The 22,999-nt window shown below is 44.3% G+C and overlaps 1 protein-coding gene across 3 annotated transcripts in view; it reads right to left on the bottom strand.

Moving 5' to 3' along the window:
- Nucleotides 1-405: 405 nt before the first annotated feature.
- Nucleotides 406-22,999, bottom strand: part of SLC26A11 (solute carrier family 26 member 11) — a 95,815-nt gene continuing 73,221 nt past the window's right edge. For 2 of the 3 annotated variants that reach the window (XM_040331783.1, XM_040331782.1), the window contains exons 17-18: nucleotides 12,722-12,809; nucleotides 407-844 (exon numbers count right to left, since the gene is read on the bottom strand). In XM_040331783.1, the coding sequence (XP_040187717.1) occupies nucleotides 12,745-12,809 (65 nt within the window). In that variant the 3' untranslated portion in view covers nucleotides 407-844; nucleotides 12,722-12,744. Of the gene's footprint in view, nucleotides 845-12,708; nucleotides 12,810-22,999 lie in introns of all 3 variants that reach the window. The other variant, XM_040331784.1, reaches the window with a different exon arrangement.

Below are 22,999 nucleotides of genomic sequence, written 5' to 3'. Positions count from 1 at the left end.
ATGCTCCTCAGTCCTTTGCTGAGCAACCTGCCTAATGCATTCTAAACACAGAAGGTTGGTCGCACAGGACTCAGATGCAAGTGGAAATTACTGCAGTAGTGGTGTGTACTTCAGTGATTTCCAGCTTCCATGGGCAACAGCCATGTATGGTATATGCATAGTAACACTGTTCCAAGCTGGACCAATGTAACTATGTAAAAAATATACCTGGAATTAATCTTTAAATATAGTTGTTGTTCTTTTCTGGTTTGCCTGTATGAAGCAGAGTTCTGGGAAAAAACAAATTTCATAACAATGGAGGGGAGTTCTCTTCTGTAACCTAATCTGTTAGAAGAGCAAAAAAAACACACAACAATATGCAATAATGAATGCCCACAATAATTTAAGAGAAGAAAACCATAGCAACAAGTTTTTAGAAATATTTTAATCAATAAGTGCTATTAGCATGATCCTGATGTTGCCAGTATTGTAATAAAGCAGAATGGCTTCCACTGTATGAACTCTGAGCCCACTCAAAAACGTGCACCAGAATTAGAAAAATGCTCTGCATTCATTGACCAATGTGGTGGTCATTGGAAGATGGTATGGAAAAAAAAATATCCAAGCACAGATTCATTAATTATTAATTAATTATATATTCTTCATTCATTTTTTTAAGTGTCCTGTAAATGTCACAATCAAAAGCTTTTCCTTTTTAGAAGAACCTGTTGCTCCACACGATTACTTTATGAAATCTGGCCTCCTGGAGATGGTATACAGATTTATTTGCAAGGTATCTTCTGATACGGCAAAAGTCATCTTCTATATGTTTATGGTTTCTCTGCCACTTTTTACAAGGTATAAACTGGAAAGGAAGAAGAAGGTTGGATTTAAAAGCATTGCTTTAAATAATGGTTGGAGGGCAAAATTTGTTAGCTAAAGAAGTTGCATTAGTCCTGTAGGCGTATGATTGAACAGACATACAGTATCTCACAAAAGTGAGTACACCCCTCACATTTTTGTAAATATTTTATTCTATCTTTTCATGTGACAACACTGAAGAAATGACACTTTGTTACAATGTAAAGTAGTGAGTTTACAGCTTGTATAACAGTGTACATTTTATGTCCCCTCAAAATAACTCAACACAGCCATTAATGTCTAAACCGCTGGCAACAAAAATGAGTACATCCCTAAGTGAAAATGTCCACTTAGGGCCCAATTAGACACTTTGCCTCCCTGGTGTCATGTGACTCATTAGTGTTACAAGGTCTCAGGTGTGAATGGGGAGCAGGGGTGTTAAATTTGGTATTATCGCTCTCATTCTCTCATACTGGCCACTGGAAGTTCAACATGGCACCTCATGGCAAAGAACTCTCTGAGGATCTGAAAAAAAAGAATTGTTGCTCTACATAAAGATGGCCTAAGCTACAAGAAGTACACACTATAGAGCAGGGGTGTCAAACTTAATTTTATTGGGGGCCGCATCAGCATTATGATCAGGGCTGCTGTTAGAAATCACTGGGCCCCATACAGCCTACCTGGCAGCCCCCCCCCCAATATATCAAGACCATATTTTCACACAAAAATACACTGAAATCATTATTAGTGGACACAAACATAACAGAGAACCTTTGTGAATTGGCCCTTTTTTATTAGTTTTTTTACATAAAAAAATATATTCACAATGACAAGGGGGCTCACGGGGATCAGAAGAAGGCAGAACAGGGAGGGGAATCAATTACATTTGTGATGCTCTGTGCCTGTGTCTCTCCCTGTAGCAGCTGAAAGCCGACAGGAAGGGGGAGAAACTGGCTTTCAGTTGCTGCAGAGAGATACACAGGGCATCATACTGCCCCTCCGCCAAACCACACTAATTCCGCCTGATGTTTGGGCCCCCCCTGTGTGCTCGGGCCCCCTACAGGAGGACTGGTGGTCCCCCCCTATCAGCGGCCCCGATTATGATTGCCCTCAAAAGGGCCGGTTGTATCTGTAAGATTAGATGTCCAGTGCATGCCCCCCCTTTACATTAGATATCAAGAGCCACCCCACCATCAAAAGTTGAGTCCCCCACGCTCCCTTACATCACAGTGCACCCCCTTATATTATGCTGCTGCTGGGAAGAAGTTGGATGCATTGCTTGAAAGCAGAAAGTAGGGGTCTGGAGTAGGACCAGAGGAGAGGTGTGAGGGCCACATGAAATGTCCTGGAGGGCCGGATTCAGCCTGCGGGCCTTGTGTTTGACACCTGTGCTATAGAAGGATATGCTTTGTTCATATTTCATGTCTGGGGTTTACAACCACTTTAAGGCAGCCTATTCAAAGTGAACGAGTTACCTATGCACCCCAACATGCTAAACATTTCACATGGCCTCTTTTTTTTTCTATTGCAACACTGTACTATGCATTGCAGCGCTCTGCAACACAGGTGCATTGGGGTGTCATTCAATACGAATGGTCCTACAATGCAATAATGTATATTATGTGCATTACTACATGTGGTGATGTGGAAGTGTGAACCCAGAATTAATGTATTTAAACATTCAGCTAGAGTGACCCCCCCTGAATTTATTTTCAGACTACTGTAATCCCCTATGCAGTATGACTGGGGAACATTGCTGCAGTGCACTTCTGACAGAGAGCATACTGACTGAAAAGAGAGAGCAGCCTTAGAAAATTATCCATATGCTACTGCTCTTTTCTCATGCAATAGCAGGCTTGAACAAGCTGTGCTAAGGATGTGGTGTAGGTCGACAGCATGGCTATACTGTCTGGCAAGGGTGCCGTTGTCATAAGACTGGCAAAAAATAAAATCCTTTGGCAGGTAAATAGTTGCCATGTTTGTATTTTAAAAGTGTGCCTAGCTGCGGGGGCAGCCATTGGTTTCTGGCTACCCCCTCACGATCGCTCCTGGTCAGTCCGATGCTTCCTCTGCCTGTGTAGTGTAAACACAGGCAGGAGGAAGTGATGTCACACTCTTGGAGGCGGTCTTTTTGACCAGAGCTCGAGGAGAGAAGACATCCACTGACACGTAGGTACATCCATAGGCACACAAATCACCCCCCAGTCACCCCCAGTACCCCTAGTCACAGTGTCACTGATTGCAGTGATCATTTATTTACTGATCACTGCATTTAGTGTCATTTGTGACTGTAAAAAGTGTCAGGGCAGTTAGCCTTAGGCCCCTTTAGGTCCAGGTTAGCCCCCTACCCCCCATAATAAAGGTTTATCCCCTTAAACGCCCCCCCCAGTTAACCCTTTCACCCCCTATCGTCAGTGTCACTAATCGATTGTTTTTCTGATCGCTGTATTAGTGTCGCTGGTGCCGCTAGGTAGCCAGATATTTTTTTTAGGTTCGCCGCCAGGTTTCTATAGCATCAGGTACCCCCATATATTTTCTAATAAAGGTTTTAACCCCCTGATTGCCCCTAGATTTAACTCTTTCACCAGTGATCACCGTATAAGTGTCACTGGTGACGCTGGTTAGCCAGTTAGTTATTTCGTTATTTAGGTTCCCTGGCAGGTTTTTATATAGCGTCAGGTATCCCCATATATTTTCTAATAAAGGTTTTTAACCCCCTGATTGCCCCTAGTTAACCCTTTCTCCAGTGATCACTGTATAAGTGTTACGGGTGATGCTGGTTGGTTAGTTTGCTTTTTTTAGCATCAGGGCACCCGCCGTATATAACCAAATAAAGGTGATATCAATTAAATGTTAGCGTCAGTCAGGGTCTGCGTCGCTCCAGGCGTCAGGTTAGTGCCAGTAACGCTTACACCCATGTGCAAAACATACACCTCCCTTAGTGTTATAGTATCTGAACAGATCAATATCTGATCAGATCTATACTAGCGTACCCAGCAGTTTAGGGTTCCCAAAAACGCATCGTTATCAGGATCAGCCCAGATACCGGCTAGCACCTGCGTTTTGCCCCTCCGCCCAGCCCACCCAAGTGCAGTATGGATCGATCACTGTCACTTACAAAACACAACACACATAACTGCAGCGTTCGCAGAGACAGTCCTGATCCCTGCGATCGCTAATAGTTTTTGTTGGAAGCGTTTTCTACATTTGCTGACAGATCAGGTGCTTTTTTACCTGTGAATCTTTACTAGTGTACCACTAAATTTAGAGTCCAAAATGGCAAAGCGAATGTACACTAGTAAAGAGGCCTACGAGTTTCTGAGCCTGACAGATAGTGAAGAGGAAGTCACGCATCTGTCAGATTCTGGCTCAGAATACATCCCCGTAGAAGACAGCGGCTCCATGTCAGATAGCTCTGTCAACGAAGTTGTGGTCCCTGCTAAGGGCAGGCATACCCGACCCCATTCTGCTGTTGTTGAGGTGCAAGAACCGCAGGACCCTCGTATGGAGCAAAAAAGACCAGTACTAGCACCGCTATTTCTTCTGGTGAACTGGCAAGCACCAGCGGCCTAGTACACCCTGGTCATTCATCCAGCACTGCAGTATCACGTGGTGACGTGGCGAGTCCCATAAGTGCAGTTCAAGCTGGCGAGGTTTGATTGGGTCCCCACCACTTCTGCAGAACCTGTGGAAACAGCCGATTTTACGCCACTTGATTTTTATTCGCTGTTTTTCACGGAAGATCTCTATAGATTTATTGTGGACCAGAGTAATTTATATGCTGGTAATTTCATCACCGCTAATCCCCAGTCCGTCCTTGACAGAGAATGGAAACCAATTATGGTTTCCGAATTTAAGACCTTTCTGGGCCTTTGCCTCAACATGGGCATACATCAATTTCCGAAGTTGCGGACGTATTGGTCCACACATCCACATGACCATATGCCCGTGTTCTCTGCTTCCATGGCCAGGAAACGATACGAGGCGATCTTGCGGTTCTTGCATTTCAACGACAATGAACTTTGTCGTCCACGTGGAGACCCTGAATACGACACTGTTTTAGCGTAGGGTAAAGCATTTTTACAGGCTAGGACACACTTACACAAGGTCTCCCTAGATGCCATCGCATTTTAAGAGACCCAAACCTGGAACCGAAAAGTTGAACAGTTACAAAAAAAAGTGTTAAAAAAAAAATAGTTGTTGTTTTATTGTTCTCTCCCTCTCTATTGTTCTGCTCTTTTTTTACTGTATTCTATTCTGCAATTGTTCTATTGTTATTATGTTTTTATCATGCTTGCTTTTCAGGTATGTAATTTACTTTACTGTTTTCAGGTACGCCTTTCAGCTGTTGCACAGATTTATTTATCTTGACACCACCACAGTTAAAAAAAAGAGCATATATGCCGACGTATGGGGGCATTAGGGGCGGAGGAGCGATTTTGCTCCTAATGCTGCGTACATACGTTCGGCATTCCGACGGAGGCTTACCCGTGGAAAAGTCTGACCGTGTGTACGCGGCATGACTTTTTATGCCGCGTACATACGGTCGAAATTCCGACGGAGGCTTGCCCATGGAAAAGTCCAACCGTGCGTACGCGGCATAACTTTTTTGCGGGAGGATGCCCCCATGCTTCGGCATTATATATATATATATATATATATATATATATATATATATATATATATATATGTAGTTTAGGCACAGGTTGCATTATTTTTTATAATTTTTTTTTACTATGTTATTTTTGGTATTTGCTTTGCAGGTATGGTATGATCTTACTGTTATACTGTAATGTTACTTTGTTTTAATGTTAACCATCATTTGCTTAGTAGGTACGCCATTCAGTTGTAGCGCGGATTTATTTAGCTTGACAGCAACAGCATTTGCTCCCACGATACATAAAGCAGCAACTCCAACGCTGTAGGAGGTAATTTCACCACCACAGTTAAAGGAACACTAAAGGCAAGATTTTTGTTGGGGGTAAAATAACAAACATGTTATACTTACCTCCACTGTGCAGTTCGTTTTGCACAGAGTGGCCCCGATCCGTGTCTTCTGGGGTCCCTCGGCGGCTGTCTCTGCTCCTCCTCGCAAAAGCTTTCCACCTTCATGCGAGCTCCCTCGCACGGTGGAAAGCTTTTGCGAGCGCGCTCCCGTGATACAGCGGCGGATGCATTAGGTTAAAAAAACGTTTACCTTTACAACCCCTTTAAAAAAAAAAGAGCATATATGCCGAAGCATTGGGGCATTAGGGGCGGAGGAGCGATTTTGCTCCTAATGCCGCATACATACGGTCAAAATTCAGACGGAGACTTGCCCGTGGAAAAGTCTGACCGTGTGTATGCGGCATTACTTTTTATGCCGCGTACATACGGTCGAAATTCCGACAAAGGAAGGAACAGTTTACAAAAAAAAAGCAAAATAAATAATAATAAAAAAAGCATCCCCCCCCTTGCTCTTGCCCAAAGGCGAACGCAAGCGTCGGTCTGGAGTCATATGTAAACAGCAAATGCATGTGAGGTATCACCGCGAAGGTCAGATAGAGGGCAGCAATTTTAGCAGTATACTTCCTCTGTAAATCTAATGTGGTAACCTGTAAAGGCTTTTAAAAATGTATGTAGTTTGTCGCCAATACGCGTTTGTGCGCAATTTTACAGCATGTCGTGTTTGGTATCCATGTACTCGGCCTAAGATCATCGTTTTTATTTCATCAACAATTTGGGCAATATAGTGTGTTTTAGTGCACTAAAATAAAAAAAAGTGTATTTTTTCCCCCAAAAATGCGTTTGAAACTGTGTGGAAAAAAAAATGCAACACCCACCATTTTAATCTGTAGGGCCTTTGCTTTAAAAAAATGTATAATGTTTGGTGGTTCAACTTAATTTTCTTGCAAAAAATAAATAAATATGTTTTCATGTAAACAAAAAGCGTCAGAAAGGGCTTTGTCTTCAAGTGGTTAGAAGAGTGGGTGATGTATGACATAAGCTTCTAAATGTTGTGCATAAAATGCCAGGACAATATAAAACCCCCCCCCCAAATGACCCCGTTTTGGAAAGTAGACCCCCAAGCTATTTGCTGAGAGGCATGTCGAGTCCATGGAATATTTTATATTTTGACACAAGTTGCGGGAAAAAGACAATTATTATTTATTTTTTTGCGCAAAGTTGTCACTAGATAATATATTGCTCAAACATGCCATGGGCATATGTGGAATTACACCCCAAAATACATTCTGTTGCTTCTCCTGAGTACAGGGATACCACATGTGTGAGACTTTTTTGGAGCCTAGCCGCGTACGGGACCCCAAAAACCAAGCACCGCCTTCAGGCTTTCTAAGGGTGTAAATTTTTAATTTCACTCCTCACTGCCTATTCACAGTTTATGCCATTCTATGCCTTAAGGTGAAAAAACTTCAGAGTATACCAGCCCGGCCCCCAGTTATACTTACCTGACCCCTCGAAAGTCCGTGCTCGGTTTCCGAGATCCTCTTCGCCGCTCAGCCTGGCCGCTGATTGGCTAGAGCGGATGGATTGAAAGCAGCGCAGCCATTGGCTGGCGCTGCTGTCAATCACATCCAGTGACGTGGTGTGCCGAGGGGCGGGGCCGAGTGATACAGTGAGCTGCTATGGCTGCTCGCTGTATCACAGGAGCGCGCCCACAAGGACTACACACAATGCAAGCTCTCGCGTGAACGTGTGTAGTTCGTGCAGGGAGGACCAGAGACAGTCGCCGAGGGACCCCAGAAGACATGGATCGGGGCCACTCTGTGCATAACAAACTGCACAGTGGAGGTAAGTATAACATGTTTGTTATTTTAAACAACATTTTTTTTTTCCCTTTAGTGACCCTTTAACTTGTAATTAGTAATTCACGGCTTTACTTCATGTGTTATTACTGAACATGACTTCATGTTCTTTTAATAAACCCCTAGACTAGAGGAATAACTAACTAGTCACTACCTAATAAGTAATTTCCTGTCTGATATAGCTGTATATATTTACTTATGCTAATATATCCAATTCTTCTTGTTTCTCTGTATCTGCTAAATTAATATTTTTTCTACCAGAAATGTATTTATTTTGTTCTATTTAATAATCAAATGTATTGACTACGCCACTGCCGATATCTCTAAAGCAAATGGGGTGTATATATATATATATATTTATTTATTTATTTATATGCACTTCATCATCTTTCCTTTAGTAAAACCATCTTCCTATCGTGACTTGTACGCCATTTTCACCCATTTAAATCTATTGCTGATTGTTGAGAGAGACTTGCCTGGCATCTTGTGGTGAAAGTACGGAACTACATGTATGTAGGGCTATTTAATCCTACTTCCTAGTCTCCTCCCCGCTCTGAGGAAAACAGCGCTCATAGGCTGTTGAAACGCGTCAGCGTGACGTCAGTACGTCACATCGGAATTGTCAGCTGACTGCCCTAGGGTAATGCCTTTTGCAACTATATGCTCTTACTGGAGTTTGTTTGGTAGCAGATCACACGTGGAATCTTCAGCATGGCACTCTGACAGCACGGACTGCACAGCAAGGAAGCTCCTTCCCCTCTGCGTGCGCAACATACAGTCCACAGTGAACGTCCCTTTAATCTGTGTGTACCGTAGGGTAGAGAGAAACTTCAAGGAGGACTGCAACCAAGGACTCGGTGAGCATATACACACCTACCCACTGATTGTGTTTATGGATGCATACAGTCTGCTCCCTCAATAGTCTCCCCCACACATGTATCCTCTGTATGTGCCACCATCTAAGCTGATTTACATGTATAGCTATACCACACCAAGCTATCTAGTTGATGCAATTGCAGAGATTTGTTCTAACCACATATGTGACACAATATGGACTCCTTCAATTGAAGTGCCCCTGTCACCAGGATTTGGAAGCATCCTCCCTTCTGATGTTAAGGACCATCTCACCCTCACGCATCCACCCATCTATATCCATGTTCTACAATATATATATATATATTAATAATAACACATGTAGCCTATTTGAATCTATGCTTAGAGGAATATACGGATCATATTTTTTGTTCCAATCTCCAGCTAAATTCCACTTTTTGATTCTAGAAGGCAATTTTTCTGCCCTGTGCTCCTCAATTATTTGTGTTTGAATATGTTGACTGCATGATTAGGTTATGAATGTGACATGCGCAGCTGCGATTCCCTTGTTTTTAATTAGACGTTGTCTTCTTTTTAAATTGTGTAACCACTCTATCCATCTGCCACTTCACCTTCTTTTGAATAATTAATGCTGTGTTTTTTTTATAATTAAAGTTCATCGTACCATCCACAGTGTTCTGTTTTGGTCTTCCTTGAGAGAACTGTATTCTCTTATTTTTTTGTTTTTTGGAAGAACCCATATATAAAACATGTTCCACCTTTTCTCAGGATCAAAGCCTATTTTAAATGGTCTGCTGCAAAGTAGAAAAAAAACTTTTCTGTGGTCAGGCAAATTGAAATTTGACATTCTTTTAGGCAACTGTGGAGAAATGTGTCCTCCAAACCAATAAGTAGAGGAACCTTTCGGCCTATTATCAGCAGGCAGTTCAAAAGCCTGCACCTCTGATGGTACGATAATGCATTAGTGCATATGGAATGGGCAGCTTACACATCTGGAAAGGCACCACCATTGCTGAAAGATATATCCAGGTTTTAGAGCAGCATATGCTCCCATCCACATGACATCTTTTTCAGGGAAGGCCTTGGATTTTTCAGCAGGGCAATGCTAAACCTCGTACTGCATATATGACAACAGCATTGCTTCATAGTAAAAGAGTCTGGCTACTTAACTGGCCTGCCTGCAGTACAGACCTTTCACCAATTTAAAATATTTGGCGCATCTTGAAACTAAAAATACGACAAAGGCCCAGGACTGTTGAGCAGTTAGAATCCTATATCAGGCACAAATGGGACAACATTCCTTTCCCAAAATTCTAGCAGCTTTCTTGAGACGTGTTGCTGCCATCAATTTGAAAAATTTACCAATTTTTTTTTCCCTTACATTATCTCAGTTTAAATATTTAATATGTTTTCCATTTTCTATTGTGAAAAAAACAGAATACAACGATTATTTTAATGTAGGATTTTACACAGTGTTCCAACGTTTTTGGAATTGGGGTTGTAGACACATGGAAGGAGAATGGAAACGTTGTTTGTATGCAGGAGGCTTTCAGTGCTGCTGATTGGGAACAGGAGCTGTTTTTTTTGCAAAGGAGAGCTGGGAAGGGCGAGTAAACATTGAGAGGAAGAGCGGACAGACATTAGTGTTTACTCATGGAGGGGTGTAAAGCTGAATATGTGAAATGGGCATTATACAATACAGTACATATATAGGAAGGATACCTCTATGTACTGGATGGACCATCTCACTGCTGCCAACAATACTTAAAGCGGGAGTTCACCCGAATTTTTTTTTTTAACATTAGATTCATGCTCATTTTGTCTAGGGGAATCGGCTAGTTTTTTTTAAAAACGAAGCAGTACTTACCGTTTTAGAGAGCGATCTTCTCCGCCGCTTCCGGGTATGGTCTTCGGGACTGGGCGTTCCTATTTGATTGACAGTCTTCCTAAAGGCTTCCGACAGTCGCAAACATCGCGTCACGAGTAGCCGAAAGAAGCCGAACGTCGGTGCGGCTCTATACGGCGCCTGCGCACCGACGTTCGGCTACTTTCGGAAAATCGTGACTCGATAGATGCGACCGTCGGAAGCCTGTCAATCAAATAGGAACGCCCAGTACCGCAGCCCATACCCGGAAGCGGCGGAGAAGATCGCTCTCTAAAACGGTAAGTACTGCTTCATTTTTAAAAAAAACTAGCCGATTCCCCTAGACAAAATGAGCATGAATCTAATGTTAAAAATTTACATTTCCGGGTGAACCTCCACTTTAATGAGAAGTTAAGTTTGTGTGCTGGAAGCTGCATTTAGAGAAATGATCAATAGGTGTGGCTAATAGTGGAATCTCAAAGATCTGGAGGAAGAACCCCCCCACCCCCCATGTCAAACAAATAGTGTGACATAGATTTAATAATTTTTAGGACAAATATACCTATTTTAATCTACCGCCAGCTAACATTGTAAAACTGACAGCATTTTAAATGTTTTCTTGTAGTCATGACAACTGGAGCATTGTGCACACTTGCAAGGGAATTCCTAAGGAGTTAACAGCGAAGATACTCTGCGCTAAAAGTGTCACAAATAATCAAAAACAAAAAAAATCCATCGGGAGACAGCAGCACTCACGTTATCTACACATACCAATACAAAATCAAAACATTTATTTTGGTGATTTTAGCTGTCTAATAACACATAAACCAAGTGAATTTTTTATAATAAAGTGCATAAAACAGCTCACAACATAAGTAATAAATAAATCCACAATTCATAAAAAGTGCACTCAAATAGTGGATAAATAAATAATCCCAAAAAGTTTATAGAAAGTGGAAAATCAACCACAGTAAAGTCCTGGAAAGATCACAGTGCTCTATGTGTGCATCTGAAAATACCCAGAAAAATGTTGTGCCTCCAACATTTACCAGAGTGTGAGCCATCAAGAGGGTAAAAGACTCTGATAAAGAACTTTACAAACTTTTTGGGATTATTTATCCATGTATTTATCCATTATTTGAGTGCACTTTTTATGAAAAGTTTTTTTTTTTTTTTTAATTATGAAGTGAGCGGTTTTATGCATTTTATTATATTGGATTCACTTGGTTTATGTATTATTAGAAAGCACAACACATTTATGTTGGAATTTCTAATGAGTGTATATGACTCTTCAAAATTACATTTTCTTCCCAAGGCAAATGCCAGTGCAGGCAGTAGATTCATGCACCCGTTTTGTACAGGTAAGCACCACTTGCCTGTCTCTGTAAACCAAGAGTTGCAATTGGTGTTAAATAAGTCCAGTTTTGTTGTATACAAACTGGAGGCAATTAGGTTTGAATTTGGTGCAGTAATAGCACCACTTTGCAAAACTAGAAGAGTACCAAAACGACCTCAATCTGCCATATCTGTAACGCTACTGAAAGTGGCGACAGGGATTTTTGAATTGGTGGTGGAACCTTTTAAAGACCTTTACCAACAGAAAAACATTTAGTGCATTCCCCTGTGTATGTTTACTGAATCTTCCCAGAAACTTGATTTTTTCTAGTAATTCTTCTTTTATTACAACATTGGGACTGATCTTTTGACTGCAGATCCTTCATACCTACAGGAAAAGCCAAATCGTTCTTGTCGCATGCACACAGTGTTATTTTTTTTAAATCGCTACAGGGTCAAAATAGCAAACAGCAACACAGGGATGCTTTTGCTGAGCCACTGCAATTATTCAACTTCCGGATTTGAAAATTCCTACTACCTTTGTCCCACACAGTTATTCCCCCAGCTCATGTTACTACAGGAAGTACAAGCCAGTGGGAGGAACTACTGCATTCGATGGGGGAAACAGGTACTTGCCAACTTGCCATGGCTTGGTGGCAACATTGCAGAAGTGTTTTAAGACACCTAGAAAGGCAGGTGTACAGGCTCTTATTTTCATGTATTGCTATTATGAGCTGTCAGGCTTTTACCACGCCATGGTAGTTCATTGAGAACTACAAGCCGACAGCCGCTAAGGCTGTCGAGACGTGTAGTTTTCCATTCACAGAGGGCTGTGAATGAATTACACAGGAGAGAGGAGCCCTGCTAGGCCGTATTTTGGGAAGAAGATCCCCCGCTAATTGTCACCAGTCCTTTCATAACATGTTACATGTTCTACCCTGAATATGGGTTTTGAAAGGTGAACTTATCCTTCAAGGACTGTGGAGAAAATAAAATACTACTTTAGCCAATACAGTAAAATGTAATTACCTTTAATACTCACCAAGTATTTAACGTTCTTTGGAATTAGGAGTATGTTTTAATTGCATTGTGGAGCAATGGCTCTGTGCTTCCTTCTTCATACTGTCCCCCTGGAGTCAAAGCAAAGCAAAGATAGTATTTGTTACAGTCCTTTGTAAAAATATCAATTCCTAAAAGAAAAGCAATATCAAAATATATCAGCTTTACCATCAATGTCTTATATGACAGGATGATTTAAATTGTATGTCCAAGCACTACCCAAATATACCCTCAAATCTCTTGTCAGGGGCTCACTCCAAGCGTAGAGCTTTAAGCACTCCAACACTCACTTTTCTCCATTTTAGGGCGGACTTTCCCACTTTTATTCAAAAGAAAGTTCAAAACAAACACAGAAGATTCCCTCGCAGGGGTATTCAGTATTTCCGTCCTGCTACCAAAGTAAACAATTTTCAGCCCCTCCTGGCTTGTAAAACGCAGCTCTCCAGCTCAGGCCTTACACTTTAGGGTCTTGGTCTGTCTCCCACAGACCAAACGCTCGGCACCCCTGTGCATACAGAAAGTAGCCTCGTGCTACACTGGCTCCCACCTCTCTCTCCTAGGTGAAGCCCTACTGACTCCCATGCCCAGACCTCCTGTCTGCAGGGTGGAGTCTTCTCCAACTGGGAGCCTAGAGCCTTGGTCTGGTGATTACGTAAAGCCCAGAACACAGCCGACTCATTAGTGAACTGGCTGTTTATTAGACCTGGATCCTGGCAGGGTACTTCCCTGCTACACTCTATATCCCCAACTAGAGTATATCCTAGCCCTACTTTTTTTTCCCCTTTACCCTTGTTCCTGTAGCGAGAAACCGGGTTTTATTATTACGCTCCCTGTGGTCATCACCAGGCTTGTAAATTTTTTCCAGGGGTATCTGCTGGGGGCTCATTTGTTGTTGATGCAAGCATGCCCCTAGAACTACATCGCCAGCCCTTTCCTACAAACAGGGTGTGGGAAAGCTCTTAGGAATCAAGGCAGCAGCATTTTTTTTCTGGGAAAAAAATATCTCTGGTGAATGACAGCTCTCTGCTAAGAGCAGAGGGGAGAACTGAGCAATCAGCGGTGTTTGATCGCTAAGTTCTCAGTGCTGAACCGATGGGGGACAAATACAGCATCAAAGCAATGCTGCATCCACCTAGACGATTATAAATGTTTTTTTTTCCCCAGAAATCCATACTTCTCTTTTAAGTGAAGTGAAACCACGAGTAGTTTTCCCCAGTGAAAGATGTGCCATTGATACCTGTGCTGGTGACAACAAGATATTGGTGGTAAGAGAAGGCAGTAAAGACTTAACTGCTGACTTTAACAAAAAGTTGAATTGTGCATATCAGCACAGTCTAGTCTGATAAGGCTGCACGTTTTGGGGAATTTAGTGCATTAGAAGAAGCAGATTGTGAAAGTACCACTATGTTTATATACTTGGGGAACAAAAAGGTCCTCTTTCAAGAGGTTGTAAACCTCAGACTGACTTTTACCTATAGGTAGGCCTAGAATAAGGCTTACCTATAGGTAGTGGAAATATCTTCTAAACGCATGCCGTTTAGGAGATATTTGCTGTACACTGCGCCAATTATGTCATCAGCGCATGCGCTGTTTCTTCACTCGCAAGTGCTGTGACTGACAGCTCCTGTACGCATGCGGTTTCGGCCAGTCACAGAGCCGGCGTCCACAGCCACGGAAAGAAGAGGGACGAAGATGGATGCGGCCACTAGTGGGGACAGTGCAGGCTTCTTTTTCAGATAAGTGCCATATAATGGGCTAGTATGCTTTGCAGGGAAACAAATAAGTAAAACCCATCAGAGGTTACTTCCTCCAAGTGTCAGGTAGAGGAAGTTTAGGTGTCAAGGTTTAGTGTAGGCAATTTGTTTTTCGTTTAACGAGTCATGGGGAGATCTGCAGGTTTGTAACTTTCAATCAACATCACCAGCTTGTCCATTAAGTGAGGAACAAATTCAACAGCATTCATGGTGCCTTCACTACATGGTGAAAGCAGCTGTGCATTGGCAATGGAAGACTGATTTATAAATACCAGTATCCAGGAAAGGCACACAGAACTTGTTTTGTATACCATCTTGGCTAAGCAAACACTCCTCTTGGTACCAGGTATCACAAAATGTGACAGCTACCTGTCGAGCTCAAACGTGCTCACTGGACAATGAATCAGCATTGTCACATTGCTGTTTCATTGTTCAATGAGCAAGCAGAAGAAACAAAAAATAGAGTTAGGTACCTGGTACCTCTTTTTCTAAGAAGTCTTCCAGGGCAGCACCCGAGAGATAGGCTCCTCCTCCCTGAAACAGGAAATACATTAGTCCACCATTATAAATTTCACAGTCTCACCTGCGTGCCTCAGTTGTATTAAAGGTACCGAAGGAAGTCACAGTAAGCTTGAAGCTCCTCCTCTGTATCTGTTATTTGTCGTTTAAGGGTGGGAACTAGTGCTGCCCTGGTCGACTTCTTAGAAAAAGTTACCAGGTACCCAACTCTGTTTTCTCAAATTGCCTTCCAGGGCAGCATCCGAGAGGATGTATCAAGCAATACTTACTAGGGTGGGGGTAGAGACTGGTGCACCTTGCGACCAAATGCCTGGTCTTGGTCGGACAGCTGGTCTATACAGTAGTGCCTTGCGAAGGTACTGAAGCTCGACCATGTCGCTGCCCTGCAGATCTGCTCTGGAGTCGCCCCTGCTTTCTCTGAACGAGGTTGCCCAGGCTCTGGTTGTGTAAGCTCTGATCCCTCCGGGAGGAGTGAGATTTTGTGCCTCATAGGTCGTCTGTATGGCCATTCTAATCCTTTTGCTGATGGTATTTTTAGATGCTTGTTTCCCTTTTTTAACTCCTGCATAGAGGACAAAGAGAGACGTTTTTTTTCGCTAATCCTTTGTTCTCTTGAGGTATGTAATAAATGTGTGTCTCACAAATCGAGTTTGCTGCAAGTGTCAATTTTCTGGTTGTCCATAGTTTTTGGAAGCAAAGGGATGATGATATTTTGGGTTCTATGGAATGTTGAGACCACCTTGGGTAGGAAGGCCGGGTCTGGAGAGAGAATTGTTTTGTCTAAGTGTATTAAGCAATATGGTTCCATCATGGACAGGGCTTGGATTTCGCTTACTCTAGCCCAGTGGTCTCCAAAATGCGGCCTGAGGGCCAAATGTGGCCCTCTGCATGCCTTTTCCCGGCCCTTTGGGCACTATTTCTCCCACCGATACAAGAAACTATTCCGTCACCGTCCACCAACAATGGGGCATTATTTCTCCCACTGACACCAAAAATGGGGTACTATGCCTCCCTATGATACTAAGGACTGGGCACTGTTGCTCCCCCCCCCCCCAAATCTGGCAATGCTTACTCCCACTGATGCCAGGAATATTTCCACTCCCGCTGGCCATAGTCCGGCCCTCCTGGAGTCTTCAGGACAATAAACTGTCCCTTTGTTTAGAATGTTTGGAGACACGTGCTCTAGCGGATACTAGGGCCACAAAAGTGCAGTTTTTAGAGTGAGATTTTTGTCTGAGCTGTCCTCTGTCGGTTCGAATGGAGGGGAGAGAAACCCCTTTTAAAGCACTGTGGACATGTCCCAAGTTGGGATCCTGTTCATTTTGGCAGGTCTAATTCTAATTCTAATTCAGGAATCGCTTTACCAGGGGGATCTTCTGCGAGTCTGATGTCCATGAACGAGGAAAGCGCCGCCACGTGTACCTTCAGTGTGGCTTGGGAGATTTTTTTTGTCTGTTCCATCTTGCAAAAAATCCAGGATTGTTGGAATTATCCCTCTGCTGGAAGTCTGTTTGTTTTTGTTCCAGGAGACAAACTTTTTCCTCACTTTTTCGTAGATTGCCCTGGTCACAGGTTTCCTACTGTCTAGGATGGCGTTGATCACCTTGTTTGACAGCCCTTTGTTCTGAAGTCTTACCCTTTCAGTAACCAAGCCGAAAGCTTCAGGGCTCTGTGGTTCGAATGGTTGACTGGGCCCTGTGATAGGAGATCTGGCCGGTCTGTCAGTGTCAGTTGAGGTTGGATGCTGAGGTTTAAGTGGCTGAATCATGTCCTTTGAGGCCAGTGCGGTGCTATTAGTATCACCGTTGCTCTTTCTGCCTTTAGCTTTTGAACCACTCTTGGCATTAAGGCAGTAGGAGGGAATGCATAACACAGTTGCCATCCTCAGCTCTGACTGAAGGCATCTACTCTGCTGTTGCCATCCGTGGGATCTAGCGAGAAGATGTCATTAGACCTAGCACGGTCATTCCCTGTCTGGTTGTGATGGCGTTGGCCTCTCTTAGGGAGGTTACTGCCTGTGTGATTTTTTCGTTCTTTTCTTCCGTTAGGAAGGTTTTGGTTAGCATGGAGTCCAGTATGTAGCCCAAATTTGCCACTCTTTGGCTTGGGTTCATCTGTGATTTCTCTGCATTCACTATCCACCCCAGGCTTTGCAGATGGGACATGCTTGTGCGCAGGTTGTACTCTAGGGTTTCTACTGAATCTGCAAAGAATAGTAAATCGTCCAGGTATGGTATTATGCCAATGCCTTGTTGTCCTAAACCATTTAGTGCTTCTGCCATTATCTTTGAGAAGATTCTGGGTGCAGAGGAAATGCCGAAAGGGAGAGCTGTATATTAAAAATGCAGGGTGGTTGCTGGCCCCTGTACTGCGAATCTCAGGAATTTGGTGACCGGATTTTAAGGGGACATGTAAGTGAGCATCCTGTAAGTCTATGGTTGCCATGAATGTCTCCCGTGGTAGGACGTTTCTGATTGAGTAGATAGACTCCATTCTGAATTTTTTGTACTTTACTCCTCTGTTGAGTGGCTTGAGGTTTAGCATGAGCCTCAGCTTGCCCAACATTTTTTTCTTTGCAAAGATATGGGAATAGAACCCCCTTTGTTCCTCTGCTTGAGGTACTGGGCGGATCACCTTCTGATCTAGTAGATTTTGCAGGGATTCCAAAAAGGCTTTTGCTCAATCTTCGTTACTTGGTAGGATGGTTACCAGGTACTTGGTTGGGGGGCACGTGGTAAATTCTATTGCGTAGCCCTCTGTTATGGTGCGTAAACTGCGTATGATTAATTTGTTTCTCGTTGCTTCCATCCACTGGTTGGAGAAAACTGCGAGTCTGCCCCTTACCTGATGACAGTCATTGTTTTTTTGGGTTAGATGGCTTAAGAATGAATTCACCTTTGCTTTTTTGTTTTGCTGTTCCCAGCACTTTTGTTTCCGGCTTGTTAAACTTCTTGAATTACAGAAAGGACATCTTCCCTTGTTTCTTTTTGGTTTGGGAAAAACCCTTGCTCTTTGCTGTGGTCCTGATCAGCACCGTTTCTAGTTCGGACCCAAACAATAGGTCTCCGGGGAATGAAATTCAGCACAGCTTGGTTTTTGAAGAGATGTCACCTCCCAAAGATTTCAGCCACAGGGCTCTTCGGGCTGAGTTGAGAAGAGCCGTGGTTCTCAAAGATATTTTGACAGTTTCAGCCGAGGTGTCTGCTAAAAAAGCTGCTGCTCTCGTCAGCGCGGGGATGGCCTTTATTAACTTTTCTCTGGGTGTGTCGCTTTCTAGTAGTTCTTGAAGCCGAGTTAGCCAGATAAGCAAGGTGCGGGCTGTGCAGGTGGAAGCTTTTGCTGGATTCAGATTCACAGCCCCTGCTTCCCAGGCTCTCTTTACAAGAGCCTCTATTTTCTTGTCTATAGGATTGTTTAGGGTACCCGCGTCGAAGGCCAAGTCAGATTTATTAGTGACTTTTGCAAGAGAGGCATCCACTGGGGCATTTAGCCAGGTTTTAGTGTCTGTCTCTGCAAACGGGTATCTGCGCTTGACTGACGCTTTATGAAGAGTTTTCACTCTGGACAATCTTCCCACTCTTTTTTGACGATGTCTTTAAGAGTTTGGTGTATAGAGAATGTTCTAGGTTTCCTGGGTTGTAGCCCTTTGTACATCTTGTCATGTAGTGTGAGCTCTGCGTTTTTTGCTCTTTAATACCTAGCGTGTCTGCTATAGCTTTAAGAAGACTATCCGTATTTCTGAGGGAAATAAGTTGCCCTCTAAAGCCGGATCCTGCTGGTTGATGGCGTACAGATTTGACTAGTATTGGCGCTTCTAACTTCTCAATAGCTAAGCGTAGCGGTGCTATGGTGCTCTTTATCTCTTTCTTAAAGGAGTTTAGCAGTTCGTGCAGATAACCTTGCGATTCGTTAACCACCATTTTGTCTATGCATTTTTGGCATAGAGGTTTTTTCCATTCAGGTGGAAACCGGTAGTTGCATGTAGCATACGTTTTGTTGCTTTTTGTTTTTCTTTTCTCTGGGGTCCTTGCCTGGAATCAAGCACAGAAAGGGTCCTTGTGAGGAAGGGTGGTCAAAGACTGCCTGAGAGTGGGCAGTATTTGGAAATGAGGTTAAGACAGAAGTGACGCAGGAGTATTCTGGCTTACCTTGGAGCTGTCCTGGCTTGTGGGATCTGCAGGGCAGGGTGGAGAAGTGTCAGACATGGTCAGCCACCAGGATCCTCTGCTTGGAGGAGCCTTTTTAACTGCTTCCTGCTTGAGCTCTGGCCCCACCCCCCGGTTGGCCCCATGCAGGTTGGTGGACATACCTGCACATACTGGTGTCCTCCTTCCTGACCCTTCATTAGGAAGGGGGACTCTGCTGTTTTGTCCATAAAGCAAGTCACTGGCCTTTTTTTAGGCTCCGGAAAAATGGCTACCGATGGGAGCCGTGTGACGGGAAGTGACCTGTCCCCTCCCCCCCACCAGCGCCATCTTGGTACTCCCTACAGGTGTCCATGAGGAGAGGAACTGGCTCTGCTGTGATGGAGCGCTGCAGGCAGGTTGGGGGCCGTTTCACTCACAGGGCGAGGGGGGGTCCTGGGGAGGCAGACTTCTGATGGCGGTGATCGGGCGGGCGCCCAGTGAATGCACTTACCCGCGCGATGCCTCTGTGGGATCCAGGCACACCAGATTGCGGCAGCAGCAGGTCCCTGCAGCCTTGCAGTATGGGGGAAAAGCCAGCACTTTTGTTCCAGACTGGGGGGATGACTGCAGACCCCTCTGTAGGGGTGAAATCTCAGGCAGAGCTAATTTTTTGCTCAAAATTGCTGCTCCTGTTCGCCCTCCCAAGGCCCGCTGGGCCTGGATGGGATGCTGACAGGGGGTCTCCTGCTACTAGCACAGAGACAAGGTAAAACAACAAAACATTTCTTGCAGCTTCTGTGGGTCCGGAGGAAACAACCGAGGCACGCAGGTAAGACTCTGAAATTTATAATTGTGGACTAATGTATTTCCTGTTTCAGGGAGGAGGAGCCCATCTCTCGGATGCTGCCCTGGAAGACGATTCGAGAAAGTTGAAGGAATTGGAGAGTAATCTTCATTCCTATAAAGTGTGGCAGGTGTGTTTGAACCCCATAACTAACTGGACAGAATTACTAATCTTGAAGCAGGCAAAGCAGTTCACATCTATGTATTTTAAAGGATAAGTTCAACTTTTCTTTCCACTCGCTGTCACAAAAAAAACGCGACTGCGTCATCCATTCACAGCAGTGTTAATTTCGTCAACGAAAATGTTTTTATCAGCGATATTTTTACAGTGATGAAAACTAAATCTACTCAGAAGTATAGCACATTTTCATTCCCTGACAAAAACAATGACGAAAATCAATTACGTTTTTGTTAACGAACGAAAACGAAACGATTACCCTAGTGAACAAAAAGTGTAGCTGCTGACTTTTATTAAATCGAACACTTACCTGTCCCAGCGATGCGGGTGTACAAAGCCCTGATCATCTCCTCTTCCTCTCTGTAGCGCTGGCAATGTTATTGTGGGCGCCCGGCTGTGGCTTCACAGCCGGGCACGTACTGCGCGAGCCACGCTGCATGCCACGATTAGTTGGGCTATCATCTGGGACCTGTGACGTGTCCCAGGTGATTGCCGAGAGGAAGAAGGGGGAGAGGTGAACTTCTTTATGGTGCCGCGGAGCCCCGGAGGAAGTGGGAGCTGGAACCCTCTAAAAAGAGGGTTTCCACTCTCCCCCCAAAATAATAACATGCAAAATGTGGCATGTCAGGGGGTCATCTGCTCTTAAAGAGGACGTTCCACCATACCATTATATTAAAGTGGGCTCACCATGCCAATACCTTGAGGGATTAGCATTTAGGAGGTTAGAACAGGCAGTGAGTAAATGTGATATCACCTCCTCACTAAACTTTCAAATGCCTCTGAAAAGTGACCCAAGCATGGATTACTTTTCAGCGGAGTGACAGTGCCTGCATCAAGTGTGGGAACAACTCTTTGGGTTCACACTGGTATGCTGTGGTTTGGCCGCAGTGGTGGTGTGCTCACAGTTTTCATGCATGTTACTCCCGATTATAGCCGCAGTCCCAGAGACTACTATTAGGTTGCACATCTTTGCCACATTTTCTGAAAGCGCACAAAAGGCCTGCATGCTGCATCTTTGGTGTGCTTTCAAAAAACTCCCAACCAGTGTTGCCAACCGTACGTAGAATTACGGACAGTTCGTTAAAAAAAAGGCACCTTTTTCCTGTACGTAAAAGTCCGTAGTAAGGGAAATGTGCCAGTAAAAATGGCGACGATCGGCTTGAGGTCAGAACTGCGCATGCGCAATTCCGGAAATCCCAGAGAAGATTCGATCCTAAACCGCCAAGTCTGACTCCTGCACAGCCTCTGCCCGGCCCACACACCGCGCAGTCAATGAATTGATCGCATTTTCCTGCCAGCCTATGAACAGGCAGGACAGAGGAGCCTCAGAGTGGAGAGCAGAGTTGCGTGTGTGAGGGTTTGACCGGTCTGTGACCTGAGCTGAGGGATCCAGACCAGTCGGACTCGGGACCGGTGGACTGGATACAGACAACAGAGCACACACACCCCCACCAGAGCAACGGACAGACCCCTGCCTGCCCGAGTGACGTGTGTGTGTGGAGCCTGCTGCCCGCCGTTGCCATGCCTGGTGAGTCAGTCAGAGCAAACTAGTAGTCGGACTGACAGTGAGTGTGACAAGAGAGAGACTTTCTTGAGTCGACTGTGTGAGGGTGAGCAGGGAGACAGCCAGGCTGAAATGATTCATTGATGGTGGAGAGGGGAGGGAGGAGGGGGCTCAGGTGGACCTGTGGTGCACAGTGCTGTTAGACAGGCACAGGCAGCAGTTTCCTGACAAAAATGGCAGTGGTAAGATTGTACAAAATCATTGTATGCAATCTCTGTCTGCCATCTCTCTGATTTCTCCTGTATCCTGTCCGCATGAGTGTATCCTGTCCGCATGACCATCTCCTGTATCCTGTCCGCATGAGTGTATCCTGTCCGCATAACCATCTCCTGTATCCTGTCCGCATAACCATCTCCTGTAATATGCCTGCAGTCTCTGACCATCTCCTGTACCATGTCGGCAGTCTCTGACCATCTCCTGTACCATGTCGGCAGTCTCTGACCGTCTCCTGTACCATGTCTGCAGTCTCTGACCGTCTCCTGTACCATGTCTGCAGTCTCTGACCATCTCCTGTACCATGTCTGCAGTCTCTGACCATCTCCTGTACCATGTCGGCAGTCTCTGACCATCTCCTGTACCATGTCGGCAGTCTCTGACCATCTCCTGTACCATGTCGGCAGTCTCTGACCATCTCCTGTACCATGTCGGCAGTCTCCGACCATCTCATCTTTTATCATGTCTGCAATCTCCGACCATCTCCTGTACCATGTCTGTAGTCTCTGACCATCTCATCTTTTATCATGTCTGCAGTCTCTGAGGGGGAGCCAGTAGAGGAGTCAAGAGTGGGAGCGCCGCCAGGTGGGGGTCACGAGAGAAGTCAGATGTGTGTGGACTGTGTAGCGGAGACTATCAGATAAAACCAAAGCCGCCAAGCTGGAGTTGCCTGAGCCCTGCACGGTGCACCTGAGAGGAGGTCAGTCTGAGGGGGGTCACTGATGTAAGGGGGTGGGGGGAGTGAACACAATAATGTAAGGGGGCACTGAAATAAAGGTTAACCCTTATATCAGTAACCCCCCTTACCTTAGTGTATTCACTCTGCGGAAGGTAATCTCTGGTCACCAGAGTCGTCGTTGACCTTCACATCAAGGTTCGCAGAGTTCTCCCTTGCACTGTAAGGGGGAACTCTGTGCTGGCTGTGTTATATTAACCTGACCTTCATGTAAATAGAGAAATTCGTTTTTTTTTACTTTTGTTTAACTTAAACACATTGCTAATAGCACTAGCAACATGTTTATAGTTTAAATACTAAAAGTTGCACAGTTTAGCACCGAAAACA

Source organism: Rana temporaria, chromosome 12, assembly GCF_905171775.1.
Source record: "Rana temporaria chromosome 12, aRanTem1.1, whole genome shotgun sequence".
NCBI lineage: Eukaryota > Metazoa > Chordata > Amphibia > Anura > Ranidae > Rana > Rana temporaria.
The sequence above is the reverse complement of the archived record's forward strand: the minus strand, read 5'-3'. Positions and strand labels throughout refer to the sequence as shown.